The sequence below is a fragment of the Protopterus annectens genome, chromosome 7.part0, assembly GCF_019279795.1.
Source record: "Protopterus annectens isolate FY-2018-M chromosome 7.part0, PAN1.0, whole genome shotgun sequence".
Taxonomy (NCBI): Eukaryota; Metazoa; Chordata; order Ceratodontiformes; family Protopteridae; genus Protopterus; species Protopterus annectens.
The window spans coordinates 880,417,175-880,434,985 of NC_056739.1; the positions used below are offsets into that span (position 1 = coordinate 880,417,175).

The 17,811-nt window shown below is 38.5% G+C and overlaps 1 protein-coding gene across 3 annotated transcripts in view; it reads left to right on the forward strand.

Annotated features, from left to right (window-relative positions):
• AP4E1 (adaptor related protein complex 4 subunit epsilon 1) overlaps window positions 1–17,811 on the forward strand; it is a 564,842-nt gene that overhangs the window by 42,632 nt on the left and 504,399 nt on the right. For all 3 annotated transcript variants that reach the window (XM_044077456.1, XM_044077457.1, XM_044077458.1), the window contains exon 5: window positions 13,706–13,827. In XM_044077456.1, coding sequence (XP_043933391.1) covers window positions 13,706–13,827 — 122 coding nt within the window. The remainder of the gene's footprint in view (window positions 1–13,705; window positions 13,828–17,811) is intronic.

Consider the following 17,811-nt stretch of genomic DNA (forward strand, 5'->3'; position numbering starts at 1 on the left):
ATTTAGTCAGTTTAAATAAGCTATGTAATAGGAGGCGGAAACTTTTCAATTTAGCTTAGGTAAGAAGTCCTTATTATGAAGACGTTATCAAAAAATCTTACTAAGAAGCTGAAGGTAACCATTAAGACTAGCAGTGTCTCATATGAGCTCAAGGTAGCAACCGGGGCTAAGGATTAATTAAAATTAAAGTCCTCCTTCAGCTATGTGAGGAAACTAAGAAATGACTTGCATCATGGCTCCAAACTTTTTCTAAATGGTTTCTCCCACGCAAGTCCAAAGGATATTGCTAACATATTAGCTAGTATATTTTCCTGCCAACTTCTTCCCAGAAGCTATTCTACTCTGACCATATCTAAGGAATCCCCTCCTGCATCATTACCAGGAATCAGAACCTTAGGGTTCTCTCCAAGACTAAACTGCTTCAGTGGACCTGACAATATATCTGCGTGTATAATAAACAGTATTAAACACAGCTACAGGCTGTCTGTCCAGATTCTGGCGTACTGTGGTAGTGGTGCCCCTGCACAAGGGTAGTCTCACCACAGACCCAGAAAACTATGGACCCATCCATGTATCACCAACTTGGTAAACCAGGACATAAAAAAAAATGCCCAGACTTGATCCTGAATGATTCGGCTTCTCTGAAGGCAGGTCTTGATTTTGCTGGGGAGAAGCTTCCTAGATTTCTAATTTAAAAAAGAATTGCTCTTCAAGGGAGAATTGCTGCTTGTTCAGGCCTATAGATGTAATTGGTTGTTGTTGTGTCTTTCGGCTTATCCCGGTTAGAGGTCGCCGCAGCGGAACTCCGGTCCGCTAATGTTTGGTAGTGGATTTTTACGTGCCGAGTTACCAGCCCTGATGCACAACCTTCAACGAAGGTACGCCCATTCACGCATGCCTCCACATAGAAGACGCTCTAGCTGAGAATCGAACGGGACAACGTTTTGCTGTGAGGCGACAACGCTACCGCAGCACCACTACCGCGGGTCCTATAGATGTAATATAATCTTCTGAATATTAAAAAAACCTTCATCACCTCAAAGGAGTTTACGTAACCTCTTCCCTTTTCTTCCAGTTGCTCAGCTAGACAACTCCCAAAAGGGAAAGTAATAGTCTTATTGTCAGGGGAAGGTAAGCACTGCACAGTACTGGGTCTCCAGAGAATGTGACTATGCCATTTGTATCTCTGCAGTTCTGAGATGTGGGGCCACTTGGGGGTTGAATAAGGACTTTTATAAAATTCCAGTGTGTCCAGCCAAACTCTATCATCATTTAAAGTGTCCTGTTGTTAAGTGAGGTCTTGCATTATTGACATGCAAGCTTTTAGGGTGTGTGATTGACACTTCAGAAGAGTTGCCAGTTGGGTGGAAGTGCAGTACTAGCATTCATTTAAATGACCATGGCCAGTAACATGGCTGTTTAAATGAGTCTTTAGGTGTTAACTGCAACATGGAGCTAGTAGAAAGTCTCTGCTATCATTCTGCAGTAATGAGGAGATGTTTTTTGTAGTCGCCCTCAACTTTGGGTTGATGAGATGGCCTAGTATGGCCCAGAGGCTTGGAGGTAGTTATGTTATGTTAACTCACTATAGTATGTGACCCATGCTGAGCCTGCAAATGGTCAAATTTAATCAGTGCTCTACCCTGGTAAAAAGAATCTGGCACATTTTGGGAGTGCATGGGTGCAAATGTGTTGCACCATAGAGGCCATTCGGTTTTCAGAATGGGAGAGGCAGGGTATGGGGCTTGCTTCTGCTTGTTTTGGTTCAAAAGGAGATCAGTGTTTTCAGTACAATTGGTACATCTGTTGTCGTCGGTGATCCATCAGGAGGCCTCACCACCTCTGCTGCAGGGTATCTGGATGGTGTCACTTGACATGGTGGATAGTCTTCTGACCCATCATTGTGCTCCAATAAAACTTGTAAGAAGAGACACCAAGGCGATATCCAAACTACAATAAAACTTTTTATTAAAATAAATGAATAAAAGTGCACATGAGCGCTTTCAGGCAACAAGCCCTTCCTCAGATACCTTAAAACAGTTAAAACATACAATTTAAATACCACACCGTCCAATCCAGTCCTAGTATTTAACCCTCCTTTTCTTTAGGAAAGGTTTTAAAGGAACAGCAGTCTTTAAACCTGGGCTCCTATCAGCCCCTAGCTTTATTATCCACCTCGCTTCACTGTATTCTGTTTCATTGACAGCATCCCCACCTCTAACAGTTTTATTAATCGTTTGTATTACCATGAATTTAAAAGAATGACCTTCTTTTTCACTAATATGTTGTGCTAAGGCATTACGCAGATTCTGATGTCTAATTTCATACAAGTGTCCAGAAATCCTGTTCTTAAACATACAGTTGGTTTTACCAATGTAGTAGGAGTCGCACATTTGACACACAGCATTATACACAAGATTCATACTTCTACAATCTGCATACCCCTTCAAGTAGTATCGTTGTCCCGTTGTGGGATGTATAAATACATTATCTTTATAGATGTAATCGCATGCTTTGCAGTGACAACAAGGAAAAGTGCCTTGACGTTTTATCCTGATAATCTTGTCATGACATAGCATGTCCTTTAAATTCTTATTCCTTCTAAAAGTAAATTTAGGTTGTTCCCCAACCATCTCTGCTATTCTGCGATTTGTACGCAGAACCCCCCAGTTCTTCTTGATAATGTCACAAACACCCCGTATATCAATATATATCATTACCATATTGAAGCATAAACTGTCTTTGTCTGCAATGAACATCCCTCTTTCTATTCATGTCTCCATCATTACCTTTGCTATTATACCAAGGTTTAGCCCCTTGCCTCCGCTCAGACCTTACAGCATCCACTGATGTGACCACCTGTTGTCTGCTATATACCCTGCTCAAAAAATTATTAGACAAATCACCTAATTCTTGTTCAAACTGCTCCATTTCAGTACACAAGCAGGAAACCCTATTCGCCTGACTCTTTACAATGTTCTTAAAAGTGTGTCTAGGATGCATGCTGTCAAATGACAGCAGGCTGTTCCTCCAGCAATTCTTCCTGTAAAGCATAGTTTCTATGCGTCCATCTCTACATTTACGTAGACGTACATCCAAAAATTTTATCTCATGTAACGAATAGCTCAGAGAGAATCTAACAAACTCTGTGCTACTCTCCAGATAATCCACAAAGAGCCTCAGCTCCTCCAGTGTGCCTCCCCATAAAAAGAACACATCATCTACAAAACGGACATAATGTCCCACCAACTCCTTCCATGCATGGTTCTGTTGGAATAGAACCCTATCCTCCCAAAAGGCTAACACAAGGTTAGCATACGAATTGGCACAGGGTGTGCCCATGGCAACACCCTGCGCCTGTCTATAATAATTACCTTGGCATAGGAAGATATTATTCTCTAGTACCAAGCTTAATAATTTACATATCCTTTCATTGTCAACATCATTCATTTGAACCTTTTCTTTCAATATATGTTCAATGGCCTGTAGCCCATATTCATTATGAATAACAGTCAACAGGTTCTTCACATCAAAAGTCACAAATAAAAAATCTTGCCAAACAACTGTGTCCATATATGTAGATAGCGAAGTCAAAAAAATGAGGCGTATCCTTCAAAATCCTAGAATAAAGTTGAACAGCAGGTCTCAAAGCACACTCCACCCATATCGAGATATGTTCAGTGGCCCAACCTCTCCCCGAGACAATAGGTCTTAGGGGAGGGTTGGACCCATCTTTATGTAATTTAGATAGAGCATCCTAAGACCCCAGAGTTCAAGGGGCTATGTGCAAAAATTCATATAAAGAATCCATTATTAGCCCACTTTTTCTCAAATTAAAAAGGACAGTCTGGCCCTTATCACCTATAATTTTTACCATAACAAGTGAGATTGGTATGAAGGTAGTATTTGTTGCAGTAATCCTGTCTGTTAAGTATTACAGTATTACTTTATCTGCGGGCTTCACCACTACCCTTTCATCTCGACATAATTGCTGCAAAGCCTCACGCTGTACTAGAGATAAATTGTGAAACCTTCGCCTGTTTTTATCATGAATATAACACTCAATGTCACTTTGACATAAATTCACAAAAACGGAAACAATAGGATGCATGTTTGGTAAAAAATCACTAGGCTTCTTCAATTCTCTCAAACCAGACTGTGCCTTACCCCTAAACATATCTTGCAATGTTATGTTTCTGGCAAAACACATAATATCAACCATTACTTTGCTGTAATCACATACAGTGTCAGGAACAAAGGTTAAACCTTTGTTCAGCACTTCTAGTTGTACATCAGATAATTCAACACCTGAAAGGTTATACACAATATTGTCAAGGTAGTCATGAATACCCTCAGTCACTGTGAGACCCTCCATCTCTTCAATTCCTGTTGCGACAAGAAGCTCCTCTTCCTCGGATTCTTTTTCTTTACCGGTACTGGCAACATAGGAAAAGTCTTGCTCTGAAAGGCAAACGTTGATTTTGGTTTGGCTCCCAATGGCCGTTGAAATGCCTCCGTCATGGTGTGAGCCTCCTTATCCTGCATCAAACCCCTTGAACTAGGATGCACAGACTCATTGGTCAAAACCTCTGCATGTATATTACGTGATACCCTTGGTTGCACGGTTACCGTCAAGGCTTCTGTTGCCTTGACCGAGGGCTCCACAGAACCTGACGGCTGCTGCTCAAGCAACCGTAGCTCATGTTGTTGATTTGAAGCAGGTTCTCTTGCACTCGTATTAGAGTTCAGTCTATGTGAGTGAGTGAATGACTCTCTGTGCCACGTAAAAATATGATTATTGGAAAAATCATTAAAATCACGTATTCATTTTCCAGTCTTAATACGTTGTAGGTTAGTCTCATAAGATGATATAGTACATAGCAAATCACTGAACTTGTCCACATGGTATTCTTCTTTAAACCGACAATCAATATCACACTGTAAAGATTCAGTAATACCCAGCAGTTCATTCTCTTCTGGTGAAAAGAAATCAGTCAAGAGTTTCATATAAGAGATACTGGTTTGTAAGTTAATCTCTTGCCAGCGAGCTAATAAATCAGGGAAATACTCCCCTTGAGTCGGCATGAATAACACTCGGAGGCCCCTGGGTACTATCTTATGTTTAATGCAAGCCTCCAGGTGAAACCTTTGCCACTGTAAGTATTTTAAACGCATAGCATTCTTATGAAACTTCATCAAAAGTTCATGAAAATCAGTCTCACCAGAATGGAGGTCTTCTGTCCCAGTAGTTGTTATAGCTAAACAATGTAAGTTCATATCCAAAAGAGGGTTAACTATGGAAGCCATGCCGCCCTTTCTAATCCTTCTTAGAGTTGAAGTTAACGACGGAACTGGCTTATACGCCAACTCAATCTCCTCTCCCTGGTGTTCAGCCATTTGTAAATGAATAAAAGTGCACATGAGCGCTTTCAGGCAACAAGCCCTTCCTCAGATACCTTAAAACAGTTAAAACATACAATTTATATACCACACCATCCAATCCAGTCCTAGTATTTAACCCTCCTTTTCCTTGGGAAATGTTTTAAAGGAACAGTAGTGTTTAAACCTGGGCTCCTATCAGCCCCTAGCTTTATTATCTACCTCGCTTCACTGCATTCCATGGGTGGAAGTGCAGTACTAGCATTCATTTAAATGACCATGGCCAGTAACATGGCTGTTTAAATGAGTCTTTAGGTGTTAACTGCAACATGGAGCTAGTAGAAAGTCTCTATTATCATTCTGCAGTTATGAGGAGATGTTTTTTTGTAGTCGCCCTCAACTTTGGGTTGATGAGATGACCTAGTATGGCCCAGAGGCTTGGAGGTAGTTATGTTATGTTAACTCACTATAGTATGTGACCCATGCTGAGCCTGCAAATGGTCAAATTTAATCAGTGCTCTACCCTGGTAAAAAGAATATCTGGCACATTTTGGGAGTGCATGGGTGCAAATGTGTTGCACCATAGAGGCCATTCGGTTTTCAGAATGGGAGAGGCAGGGTATGGGGCTTGCTTCTGCTTGTTTTGGTCCAAAAGGAGATCAGTGTTTTCAGAACAATTGATACATCTGTTGTCGTCAGTGATCCATCAGGAGGCCTCACCATGTCTGCTGCAGGGTACCTGGATGGTGTCACTTGACATGTTGGATAGTCTTCTGACCCATCATTGTGTTATGTTCACACAGAAAATTCCTTGAGTTGCTCTAGTTAGGCATCTCTTCCAGTACACAATGGTGTCATTCGAACTTTCTTTTACACCCAGGGTATTTACCATAATGTTAACTGTAGTGGCTGAACCTTTGCCAGAGGACATCCATGTGTTCCCTTTTGTGAATGACTGGCTGCTGGTGGCCCATTCCAGACACTTCTGGAAGATCCATATGATGAGCACTTTTGTGGCTGTAGTTCCAGAGGTTGACTATAAACGTGGTAAAGTTCTATGTGCCTTATTTCCTAAGGATAGTATTTGTAGTTGTGGAGCTGTTACACTGTAACCAAACACCCAAACAGTACACTAAAACACGAATAAAGTTCAACGCTGCTCAGGCACAATGAAGGCTGTCCGATTAAATCCAATTGTTGCTGTTAGGTTAGTGTAACCACCACAAAGTGCGTTGCTACGAAGTTAGATAAACACCATGAGTTGAATATATAAATAAGTATTTATTAAACACAAATAAAATAAAATAAAATAAAGGATTAAGCGCTTTCGTCTCGTACACCGAGACTTCTTCAGAATCATTTTCCATAGTCAGATTCGTTCTTTTATAACCAATACATCTTTCTTATTGGTCTAAGCTACAATCGTCATTAATTGATTGCTGTGTGTTAACTTAAGCTTACAAGATCCATATTATAAATTTCATTACAGAAGACAATTACGTATAAATAAATGAATAAATCAGGTTCGTTGAAAGCTCCGTAGAGCTGAAACAAAAACTCTTGCATTTTACATTTTACTGTGTTGACCGGGGCTGGCTTTGAAACTAAATTTAAATGTAACAACCTAACAAAACACACCAATGAATAAACACATTTAAAAAAGTTTTTTAAAAGAGTTTTTAAAAAATGGATAAATAGATAGAATGCATAAATTGTATAAATAAATAGGTAGACAAACCAAATGCACAGTACCTGTGCAAACATAGGTGTATATGTTCTCTGCAGACAACCCTACATGCCTACAAATGAATCCGTACAATGACTAAATACATGAACTGGTGTAGCCACATTTTTAAAAAACTTCTTAACATTATTCAATCTGTCCAATATATGAATTTGCACGCAAGAAACGACATTATTGTCAGTAATAGATCCTAAAAAATATAAAAATAAATATATATACAACGTAAAACTCTTGAACAGTGTAGTGCAACACGTTCACAACGCATTCACAGCACTCCACATTGCGTTGTTCTAAATTGCGTACTAGAACATTTAAAAAACACATCCAACAACCACTGAACATAAGCACAATTTCCACACAGTACCCCCAGCTGGCTGTGCATAACTAAAATGGAACATACTAATAGAATTAGTAAAATTACTGTGACTATCGTTAATATATTACAACCAGGGATATATATTAAAATATTAAAATATGTTACAAGTTTCATATAGTTGAGTAACATATAAAATCCATATAGGATATAAAAATGTTGATATATATGTATTTAAAAAAATATATATATGTATAAATATACAAATTGAAAAATAAATATTGTAAATATTGTAAATATAAATATAAAAAAATATATGTATATATATATATATATATAAATAGAAGTAATATATTAAAAATTGTATATTCAGTACTTAATTATTTTATATTTATAATTCTTGTATGTTTAATTTTATAATATTTGATAATATTTTATATTATTTTATTTTGTATATATATAAAAAATTATTGTATATATGAAAAATTAAATTAAATGTAAGGAGTATATGTGTATAAAATATATATATATAAAATATAAAAAATATATATAAAAAATCTATGTATAAAATATAAACATGTACAATATAAACACTAAGGGGAGCACGTTCACCAGCAAAGAGGTTGTGTACAATATCAAAATATAACCATTAATAGTCCAAATAATGGAGGTCATAATAAATTCAATTTAATAAAAAATTCAATTTTATAAAAACACTGAATGGGGAAAGATAACATAAAATACGATAAACAGTAATTAAAATAAATTATATTATGTTGAATAGCATACTTCAGTAGATTTGGGTTTAAGGTTTCATTTCCTATGTCTCTTAGGATCACCTGCTAACACTTTTAATGCTGGACTAATGGAAATGCGGTCATTAAGTCCTTTACTACCACAAGCATCCAACCTTAATTGCCACATCATCTCCCTGTATTCCAAGAGTGTCTCTTTATTCATTCAAGAGATTGAATAATGTTAAGAAGTTTTTTAAAAATGTGGCTACACCAGTTCATGTATTTAGTCATTGTACGGATTCATTTGTAGGCATGTAGGGTTGTCTGCAGAGAACATATACACCTATGTTTGCACAGGTACTGTGCATTTGGTTTGTCTACCTATTTATTTATACAATTTATGCATTCTATCTATTTATCCATTTTTTAAAAACTCTTTTAAAAAACTTTTTTAAATGTGTTTATTCATTGGTGTGTTTTGTTAGGTTGTTACGTTTAAATTTAGTTTCAAAGCCAGCCCCGGTCAACACAGTAAAATGTAAAATGCAAGAGTTTTTGTTTCAGCTCTACGGAGCTTTCAACGAACCTGATTTATTAATTTATTTATACGTAATTGTCTTCTGTAATGAAATTTATAATATGGATCTTGTAAGCTTAAGTTAACACACAGCAATCAATTAATGACGATTGTAGCTTAGACCAATAAGAAAGATGTATTGGTTATAAAAGAACGAATCTGACTATGGAAAATGATTCTGAAGAAGTCTCGGTGTACGAGACGAAAGCGCTTAATCCTTTATTTTATTTTATTTTATTTGTGTTTAATAAATACTTATTTATATATTCAACTCGTGGTGTTTATCTAACTTCGCAGCAACGCACTTTGTGGTGGTTACACTAACCTAACAGCAACAATTGGATTTAATCGGACAGCCTTCATTGTGCCTGAGCAGCGTTGAACTTTATTCGAGCTGTTACACTGTCCTGCGTCAGTCAAAAATCCTACTCTAGAGCAGAGCCCAGAAGCGCTTTAATTACTTGGGTGGGAGGCTGGCATAATAGTTAAGGTATTGACCTTACAGAGACGAGGTGCAGGGTTTGAGTCTCGCATGGGGTAATTGGCTAGGCTTAAAATGGGCCACAAGGGCAGCTAGCCTAGAACTAATATATGAACCTTGAGTGTGAGGATACAGTACATGATTCAGTGGCAGCTGAGCCCATCTGCATTCCATCAAGGCACAGGGGTTGTGACCTTTCATCAAAATACAGGGGATGTGGACTTCTTTCAGAACAGGCTATGCAGAAATCTAAGGGAATATTGACCATGCAAATGTCTTAAGCCCTTATTGTTCCAAGGGTGTGTAGACAGTAACGTAATAGGGTAGTGTATAAAGTAAACAAGGGGTGATTTATTCTTCTCATATTTGAAGAATGGTAATGATTTTCTGGCATCTGATATTATAAATGTAGATTCATCTTACAGCATTTTGTCTGTCAGGGGTGATTAGCAAGTTCGTGGACATTCTCAATTACAAGATCATTTAGTGCTGAACTGGCATCTGAAGCTTCATGCTTTTTTTAATTGACTAAGTTTAAGCAGGTATTTTTGCTTTTCCACAGAATAGTCAATTTCCCATTTTTTTGTCCTGAAAGTAGTGAAAGTGTATGTTGAGTTCACTCTCATTAAATTAATTTTGGTTGAGGCAGCCATGATTTTCTGATCTCCATTGGCAGGTGATTCAGTATTTTCCCTTCTGGCTAGAACAACGGTCTTCTGGGTCCCATCAGCTGTTGGCTAGTGCCAAGTAGGAGATGAAAGTGGAAGTGTCCTCACAGTTTCTAAGTATTACCGATTCTCCATGGAAAGACCACTTCCTGGTACCTGATGTATTAGCTTGCTGTAGGCATTTGAAATTCTGGACGTTTGTTGTTTTGAGTCCCATCGTCTCATGGACTTAGTGATAGGGCCTGACCATGTTTACCGTTGAGGGGTAGAATGGAAACTCTGTTTCAACTGGTTGGTGACACTTCTTGCTGGGGGCTACAGTCCATTACACTTGGAGCTGTGACCCCCTCAGGGTCTTCAACATTTGGTTCAAATGGTATATCATTTGGAGATGTGGCCTCTGGTCACGTGGCTTAGGAGCTCAGCTGATAATTCACTATCTTTCTGTTCTTTACTTGTCTCAAAACTCTAGGAGCTGGTCTTTCACATCCCCCAGCCCTTTCCACTTTCCATTTCTTTTGAGAAGATTATCCACATCCTTGGTCAAGTCAGTTTTGTCCTCTTCCTTTTGGTAATCAAGAATGAGAAGCAGTCGTGGTGGTGGTGGGGGGGGGTCATCTTGGTCCTGACAGCTGTGGTTGTTTTTGGGTGATGGTCTTCCCAGAATGTTGTTTTTAATGACTTGAAGTTGTTGTCCCTACCCATGCTAGTTTGTAGTGACAGAGTCTTTAATCCCCCATGGGGGTTGTAGTCTTTCAGCTTGTGTGGACATTCTGCTTGTTAGCTCTGGCTCCAGTCCAGCTCTCTAAGAGTATTCCTTTGTTTATCTTGGACCATGCATAGTGGGACTATTTTCCAAAAAAAACTGTGCTGATATCCTTACTGATAAGGTGAAGTTTGCTAGAAATCTTGGAGAAATTCCCCTGATGATTTTGAAAAGTTTCATGGGATCTATTTATCTGCCTAAGTTGTCACAAACTCCAACCAGATGGGCCTTCATGTAGTAATCATTTGAAAGATGCCAAAGGTGACTTGACCCATGTCTTTGCATAGATGTGTGACGCAGAGAGATATCCAAGCTTGCACATGGAGATTAAAACTGGCTATATGTGGTTACAATGCTGTTGATCACTCCTTTTATAGCTGCAACCACTGAAACCGTTTTGAGAAGGCATGCTTTGTTTATGTATTAGTACTAGGCCTAGCAAATTAATTCATTTGAGAGTCAAACCCTGCACCTTTTGTCTGTAAGGCAAGTTTCTTAACCATTGGTGATGGACAGGTTGACAGACGAGATCAGACAGGAGTCCCTGTGGACTTTGATGTTTGCAGATGACATTGTGATCTGTAGTGAGAGTAGGGAACAGGTGGAGGAGACCCTGGAGAGGTGGAGATATGGTCTAGACAGAAGAGGAATGAAGGTCAGCAGGACTAAGACAGAATATATGTGTGTGAATGAGAGGGAGGATAGAGGAATGGTGAGGATGCAGGGAGTAGAGGTGGCGAAGGTGGATGAGTTTAAGTGCTTGGGATCACCAGTTTAGAGTAATGGTGAGTGTGGAAGAGAGTTGAAGAAGAGAGTACAGGCAGGATGGAGTGGGTGGAGAAGAGTGTCAGGAGTGATTTGTGACAGACGAGTACCAGTAAGAGTGAAATGGAAGGTGTACAAGAGGGTAGTGAGACCAGCTGTGTTATATGGGTTGGAGACAGTGGCATTGACAAAAAGGCAGGAGTCAGAGCTTGATGTGGCAGAGTTGAAGATGTTAAGATTTGCACTGGGTATGACAAGGATGGACAGGATTAGGAATAAGTATATTAGAGGGTCAGCCCAGGTTGAAAGGTTTGGAAACAAAGCCAGAGAGGCAAGATTACGTTGGTCTGGACGGGATGCTGAGTATATTGGGAAAAAGATGCTAAGGATGAAGCTACCAGGTAACAGGAATAGAGGGAGGCCTAAGATAAGGTTTATGGATGTGGTGAGAGAGGACATGCAGGTGGTTGGTGTGACAGAGCAAGATGCAGAGGACAGAAAGAAATGGAAACAGTTGATCTGCTGTGGCGACCCCTAACCGGAGCAGCCGAAAGAAGAAGAAGATGATGATTATGACAAACTCCCTCTTACCTTAGCCCCTTCCCTAAAATGTCAAGTAGCTGGTTGAAGTGTTTTCTTGGTTTACTTTTATCAGGCTTGGTTTCCACAACTCTAGGGTCTGAGATGCGACTTTGTCAGCCTTCATTTTCCTGTCCTTTGAAATGAGCCCCTTGGTTTAATCCCCTTCAGTACACAGCCTGCTTTACTAGTCATTGTGTTTTTTTTTCTCCTTTTTCCCATGTGGTTTTACTGTTCAGGCATCAATACAGCCATAGGACCTATCATGGAAGGTGCTAAATCAGCTATAGTCTTGCTACATTAGTCAACCTATGAAGAGAACCTCCTTGTTTGGTCAGGTACGTGTTCTGTTTATCAACCTACATGTGGATGGCTTGTCCAGCTGTCTGTGAGTCCTTGTAAGTTGGGCAAGTACATAGCTTGTGTAGCAGTTATTAGTAGTTTTGGGGCAGGGCAGATCTTGATTTACAAAGGGGGGGTGCTTATTAGTGACGGCGTGAGCTATAGTGTGCAGGTTGAGGGAGTTGCATGTTCCTATGTGTTCTGTTCATGACATTATCTAGCCATCCATCCTAGAGTTCAAAAACATCTGAAAAAAAGTTGATGAATATCCTCTGGTGAAAAAGATGAAACTAGCCATGAAATTAACTACTGTGGTAGCAGGATATCTGTTATATTGTTAATTTCCCTTTTTTTTGGTGCAGATTTCTCATTCCCCATCTGTTTTTGTTTTTTATTTATTTTTTAGTGTTATTTTAGTCTTGCATGCATTGCTGTGGAATGAGTCTGAGATAGCATGTGGGGGGAGATAAGGTAAATGATCTACAGTTTGTTCTTTCCTTATTAAAAGGAGACAAGAGTGGAAGCTGCTGTGTTGTATAGAAGGTTAATGGGGTCCTAGAGATATGCCATTCCTTTGGAAAGTTGGTAAAGCCTTTACTGCTTGATGTATCGACCAGTAATGAAGCTACTTTTTTTAACAAGCAGTTTCTCATTAGCTACCTGCCTTTATACAAGCCACTGAGAAATTGTTGTTCCAAATTATAAAGCTGAATGTCTGGAAATGGCTATTTTTCAGAATGTGATTGCTCTAAAAATGTGATGGTGTACCACATTTTATTTAGTGATTTTCTTTTAAGAATTCTGGTCTATGACTGTTATCTTCCCTTAAATCACTGGATATACTGTAGCCTACAGTCTGTTGAAGAATGCACTAGTTGAGTAGAAAGTGTTTGGTCCTTATGTTTTATTTGGCATTTGCTTGGTATAAGACAACTGGCTAGGATGACATTTTTGAGACTAAAAGGCAGTCTGCTGATAAGGTGAATTCTTCACAGAGCTATGGTTTGTTTGCCATTGCATTTGTACTGTTCACTTCATGATTAAAAACAGACTTTTTACAACATTACACACACAAAAAATGATACTCTGAAACTAAACAAATGAAGTAGCTGCGACTGTATGGCAATTTGTGCACTTATTGCTGTCTGGCCTGTAACTGGAAACTGGCATTATGTAGTATCTTAATGTGTAGATGTACCCAGTGTTTTGCTTATGGCAGAAGTTTTTGTTGTATACTAGCATGATTTGTATACAGTGAAGACTCAGTGTTTTGAACTGTATTTGCAAGGAGGAGCCTAAAAGCTAATGACCTGCAATTAACATGTGAATGGTGTTTTGTTCTTTGTTTTGACAGGATTTGCAGAGTACAAATTTAGTAGAGGTCTGCATAGCACTTACTGTTGTCAGTCAGGTCTTCCCACGAGACATGATCCCAGCTGTTCTTCCACTCATTGAAGATAAGCTGCAACATTCTAAGTAAGTATTGGATTGCATAATATTCAGGGTGGCATTGTGTGAACTTTGTAGTACTTACTGACTTTGACAAGAGTTTGTGATTGCAATAGTGCACATACTTAACTTGCACACAAAAGACAGTCAGAGTTGGCAAACTAATAATTCAGAGTGAATTGTATGTTCTGAACTGGTTTAAAGACCAGAACCCAGAATCTCAGCTGTGTTTTAAGTAGTTTTTAATATGTAATGTTTTGAAATTTACAGATTCATGTTGTAATATTTACCACCATAAATGACATGCAAAGAATGAAAACTCTTTACAAAAACATTTCATTTGCTTTGGCATTACCTTCCTCACCAAGTTAGACTGTCAGAACTTGTACTGCTGTGTAGTTGGACTCTTGCAGCAGTGTCTTTTTTGGTTTTCTGTGGCTATCCATGTGTAGTATCTGGTGTCGCTGAAGGTGTAAGTGACCCCAGGAATTATTTCTGTCTTCAGTCGTTTCCTTTTCTAGGTTGTTTTGAGTACCCTGTTTTTCTAGAACCTCTGATCATTATTTTTGTCTACAGCATATGATGCCTTTTTGAGTTTTTTGTTTTCTGTATGCATTTAAGTTTTTATCAGAAGTGTTGAACATTTGACTGATATGCATAAATCAGTAGTGGTGAAATAGAAAAAAAAGCCACTGTGGATGTCAAAAAAGACATGGACAAAAATAAAATTTAACTGAAAGCAGTTACCTTTAGTAAAACCTAGTAAAAATACATCTGTAGATTCATGTATCATGATCAGTCTGCAGTATGCAAGTGCAAGACAGATCTCCCCTAAAGCTATATTTATGTGTTGGGGAGGGGAGCAGAGCGCACACACACACACACAACATTCCCCTTTGCAGTGATCATCATTTCATTTGGAAAGTAAAAGCTTCTCAATGTGGAGTGGTTCTCAGAGCTCAGACTTCTCTCTCCTCTTTTGCCATTTAACAGATCTTTGCCCTACTTCCTTTTGGCATTAGCATGAATGCAAGCCTGTTGATGCTTATGTATGTATTTATTTATTGGCATTTGTTTACTGGAAAGTCCACTGGGCCAAGCAGAGCCCATTTTCAGTGGAGGCCCAGGGAGAAAAGCTCCGCAAGAAACACAAATAGAATGTAAAGTACATCACAGGCACATGTTATCTACATAACAGAGGGAGAAAAAAAATTCTTAAAACAGTAGTACAGTTAGAAAATCACACACATTGATACACACTTAAACTGATTACAATAATACAACTGTAGTTAACAAAGCAGTGTTGGTGAATATAAAATGCTGATATATATACACACTTAAAACACACCATCTAAATTAATCTAATACACCAATATTGACATAGAAGTATGAGTGAATGAAAAATGCTAAGCACACAGATAATGACTAAGATTTAGAGCAAGGAAAGACATTAAGAGGCTGCAGTAGTAATTATGTAGCTATAGTATAAAAGCGGAAATGAATAGAAGAATATGAGAAGGTACATGTGAGAAGTTGGAAATTATTACAGTAGAGTTAGGAAGGGTGGGAGTTGAAGAGATTAATATCAGGAGAAAAAGGTTATTTGTTAAATGGGTAAAAAAAGAGAGGGTGTGAAAGAATGGTAATGAATTTGAGTTTTATATATATATATATATATATATATATAAAAAATGTGAGTACAAGGGAGAAAAGAGGAAAAGTAGGATGGCATTAAGATCTAGGTAATGGTCGTAGGAGGCTTAGTGCAGTTACAGATCCAGTTGGAGTGAACGTGTGTGCGAAGTGTGGTTTTGAATGAGGCAGTGCATTGGGTTGTGCGAATGGGTAGAGGAAGGCTGTTCAGGTTTTAGCTATTTCTCAGAAGTATAGTAGTTGACCTGCAGGTAGTTTATGTTTCTGAATTTGGAGAAGATGTTGGTTGTCTGATCTTAGGGATCTGTTAAGGTTGTAGGAGGTGAATATAAGATTTTAGGGCAGGGCAGTCCTGTTATTTGTATAGTAATTTATGTACTGTGGTTAGTTGGAGATAAGTAAGTCCGTGGGGGAATTCTAGCCAGTTTGTGTTTTTAGAGGAACAAAGTGGTGGGTGGGGTGGTGATGATTTGTTGCAGATTTGGTTATCTTATTGTAACATGTTTCAAGTTTAGTTACGAGGGAGGATTGGAAGTTAGTAATTGAGCACCATAGACTAGAGATGGAAGTAAATTAAGTAGAAGCAAGTACTTGTTTTGTGTGGAGGGAAAGGAAATGTTTATGTCTGTAGAGTAGTTTCATTTTGTTGCGAGTCTTAGTGATGTTCTTTTGTATGTGAAGATCAAATTTTAGGTTTTTGTCAATTATGACACCTGACAGTTTAGTGTGGGCCACTAATTCAGTTTTTATGTTTAGAGAGAATATTTGAAATTGAGATTTGTTAATGGGAGTGTTTTTTTTTTGGGGGGGGGTAAATATTATTAGCTTGGTTTTGTTTGGGTTTAAAGACAGGTGGTTATTGTGAGCCATGTCTCTATGGTGGTAAATGTAGATTGTGTAATTTGCTGTAGCAGAGTTACGTTTTTAGCAGAGCAGATTATAGTAGAGTCATATGCATATCGAACAAGTGACCCTTGTTGAAATGATGGATGCAGGTTGTTGATAAAAATATTAAATAGTAGGGGTCCTGATATGGAACCTTAGGGAACACCAGTGGGGTGTAAATATATGGAGATATAAAGTGTTATCATTTTACTGCATGCTCTATGTTGGATAGGTAGCTTTTGAACCAGTGGAGAGATGGATTAGAAAGTCCAATGTTAGAAAGCTGGGAAAGGAGTGAGTGAGTGACGGATAGTATCAAAGGCTTTAGACAGATCAAGGAGTAAAAAGGAGACCATATTTTCTCAATTGCGGGCTTTGTTAACTAGGTCCATAAAGAATAGTAGTCTAGTTGAAGTACTATGGCCAGGTCTGAAACTATGCTGAGTATGAGAAAGGATTTGATTTTTGAGAAGGAATTGTAGAAGTTGGGTGTATATACATTTTTCTAGGAGTTTGGAGATGGGGATAGAATCACTATTGGACAAAAGTTAGAAATATCTGTTGAGGCACCTCTTTTGTGAAGGGGTAGTATGATTGCTTTTTTCCACAAGTTGGGAACAGAGGATTTTTGGATGGATCTATTTATGAGAATGCTAATGGGGTAAGCAATAGCCTCTGCAGCGACTTTTAGGTATTCTGTATGTATACCATCTGCTGCATTTCAGCAGGGCTTTAGTTTCAGAAGTAGTTTTTTTTTTTTATGGTTGATGTACGGTAGAGGGCTTGAATTCTGGCAAGGATTTGGATTTAGATAAGTCTGAATGGGTGGATGAGGGGGTATGAGCGCAGGGAGTAGTTTGGCCTAATTTGTTTGTAGTAGAGAGAGGAGGCTGGAGCTGTGTGTTAGTTGCGGTGAGAAGTTGAGAGAATGTAGCTGTGATATATCAGCTGTAGTGTCAATGAAGTAGGTGTTGGAAATGCTTGCTATTTGATCTGATGTTTTGTCTGGGTTGGGGCAAGAGTTACTTTTTGTGCCAGGGTTTACGAGAGTAGTAATGGAGGACCAGAATTGTTTAGGGATGTTTTTGTGACTTTTTTTTTTTTTTTAAATATTTTATTGTCTTCCTTAAAGCCTTGAGTGTGCAAGGGTTGTTTCCCCTACTTTGTAAATGTTGATCTGTATTAAACTTTTCCAAATAATTAAGACATTAGAGATGCTGGGTTAAACTATCAATCAGGTTAACATAGTCCAGCTCTGGATGCAGGACAGACTTCAGCTCTCTTATGCAGTCCATTATAGATCTCCTAGCGGTCCTATAGAGTAGGAGTAATTCTTATGGCTGTTTAGTCTCTCTCAGCAGTTTGCAGACAAATTATTTATTTGCTGTGGAAATTGAGTGCTGCTTATGTAAATTCTTTGCAGTGCTTCTGATGCTTCTGTATTTGATTAGTGTGTCTGGGTATTTCAGGGGC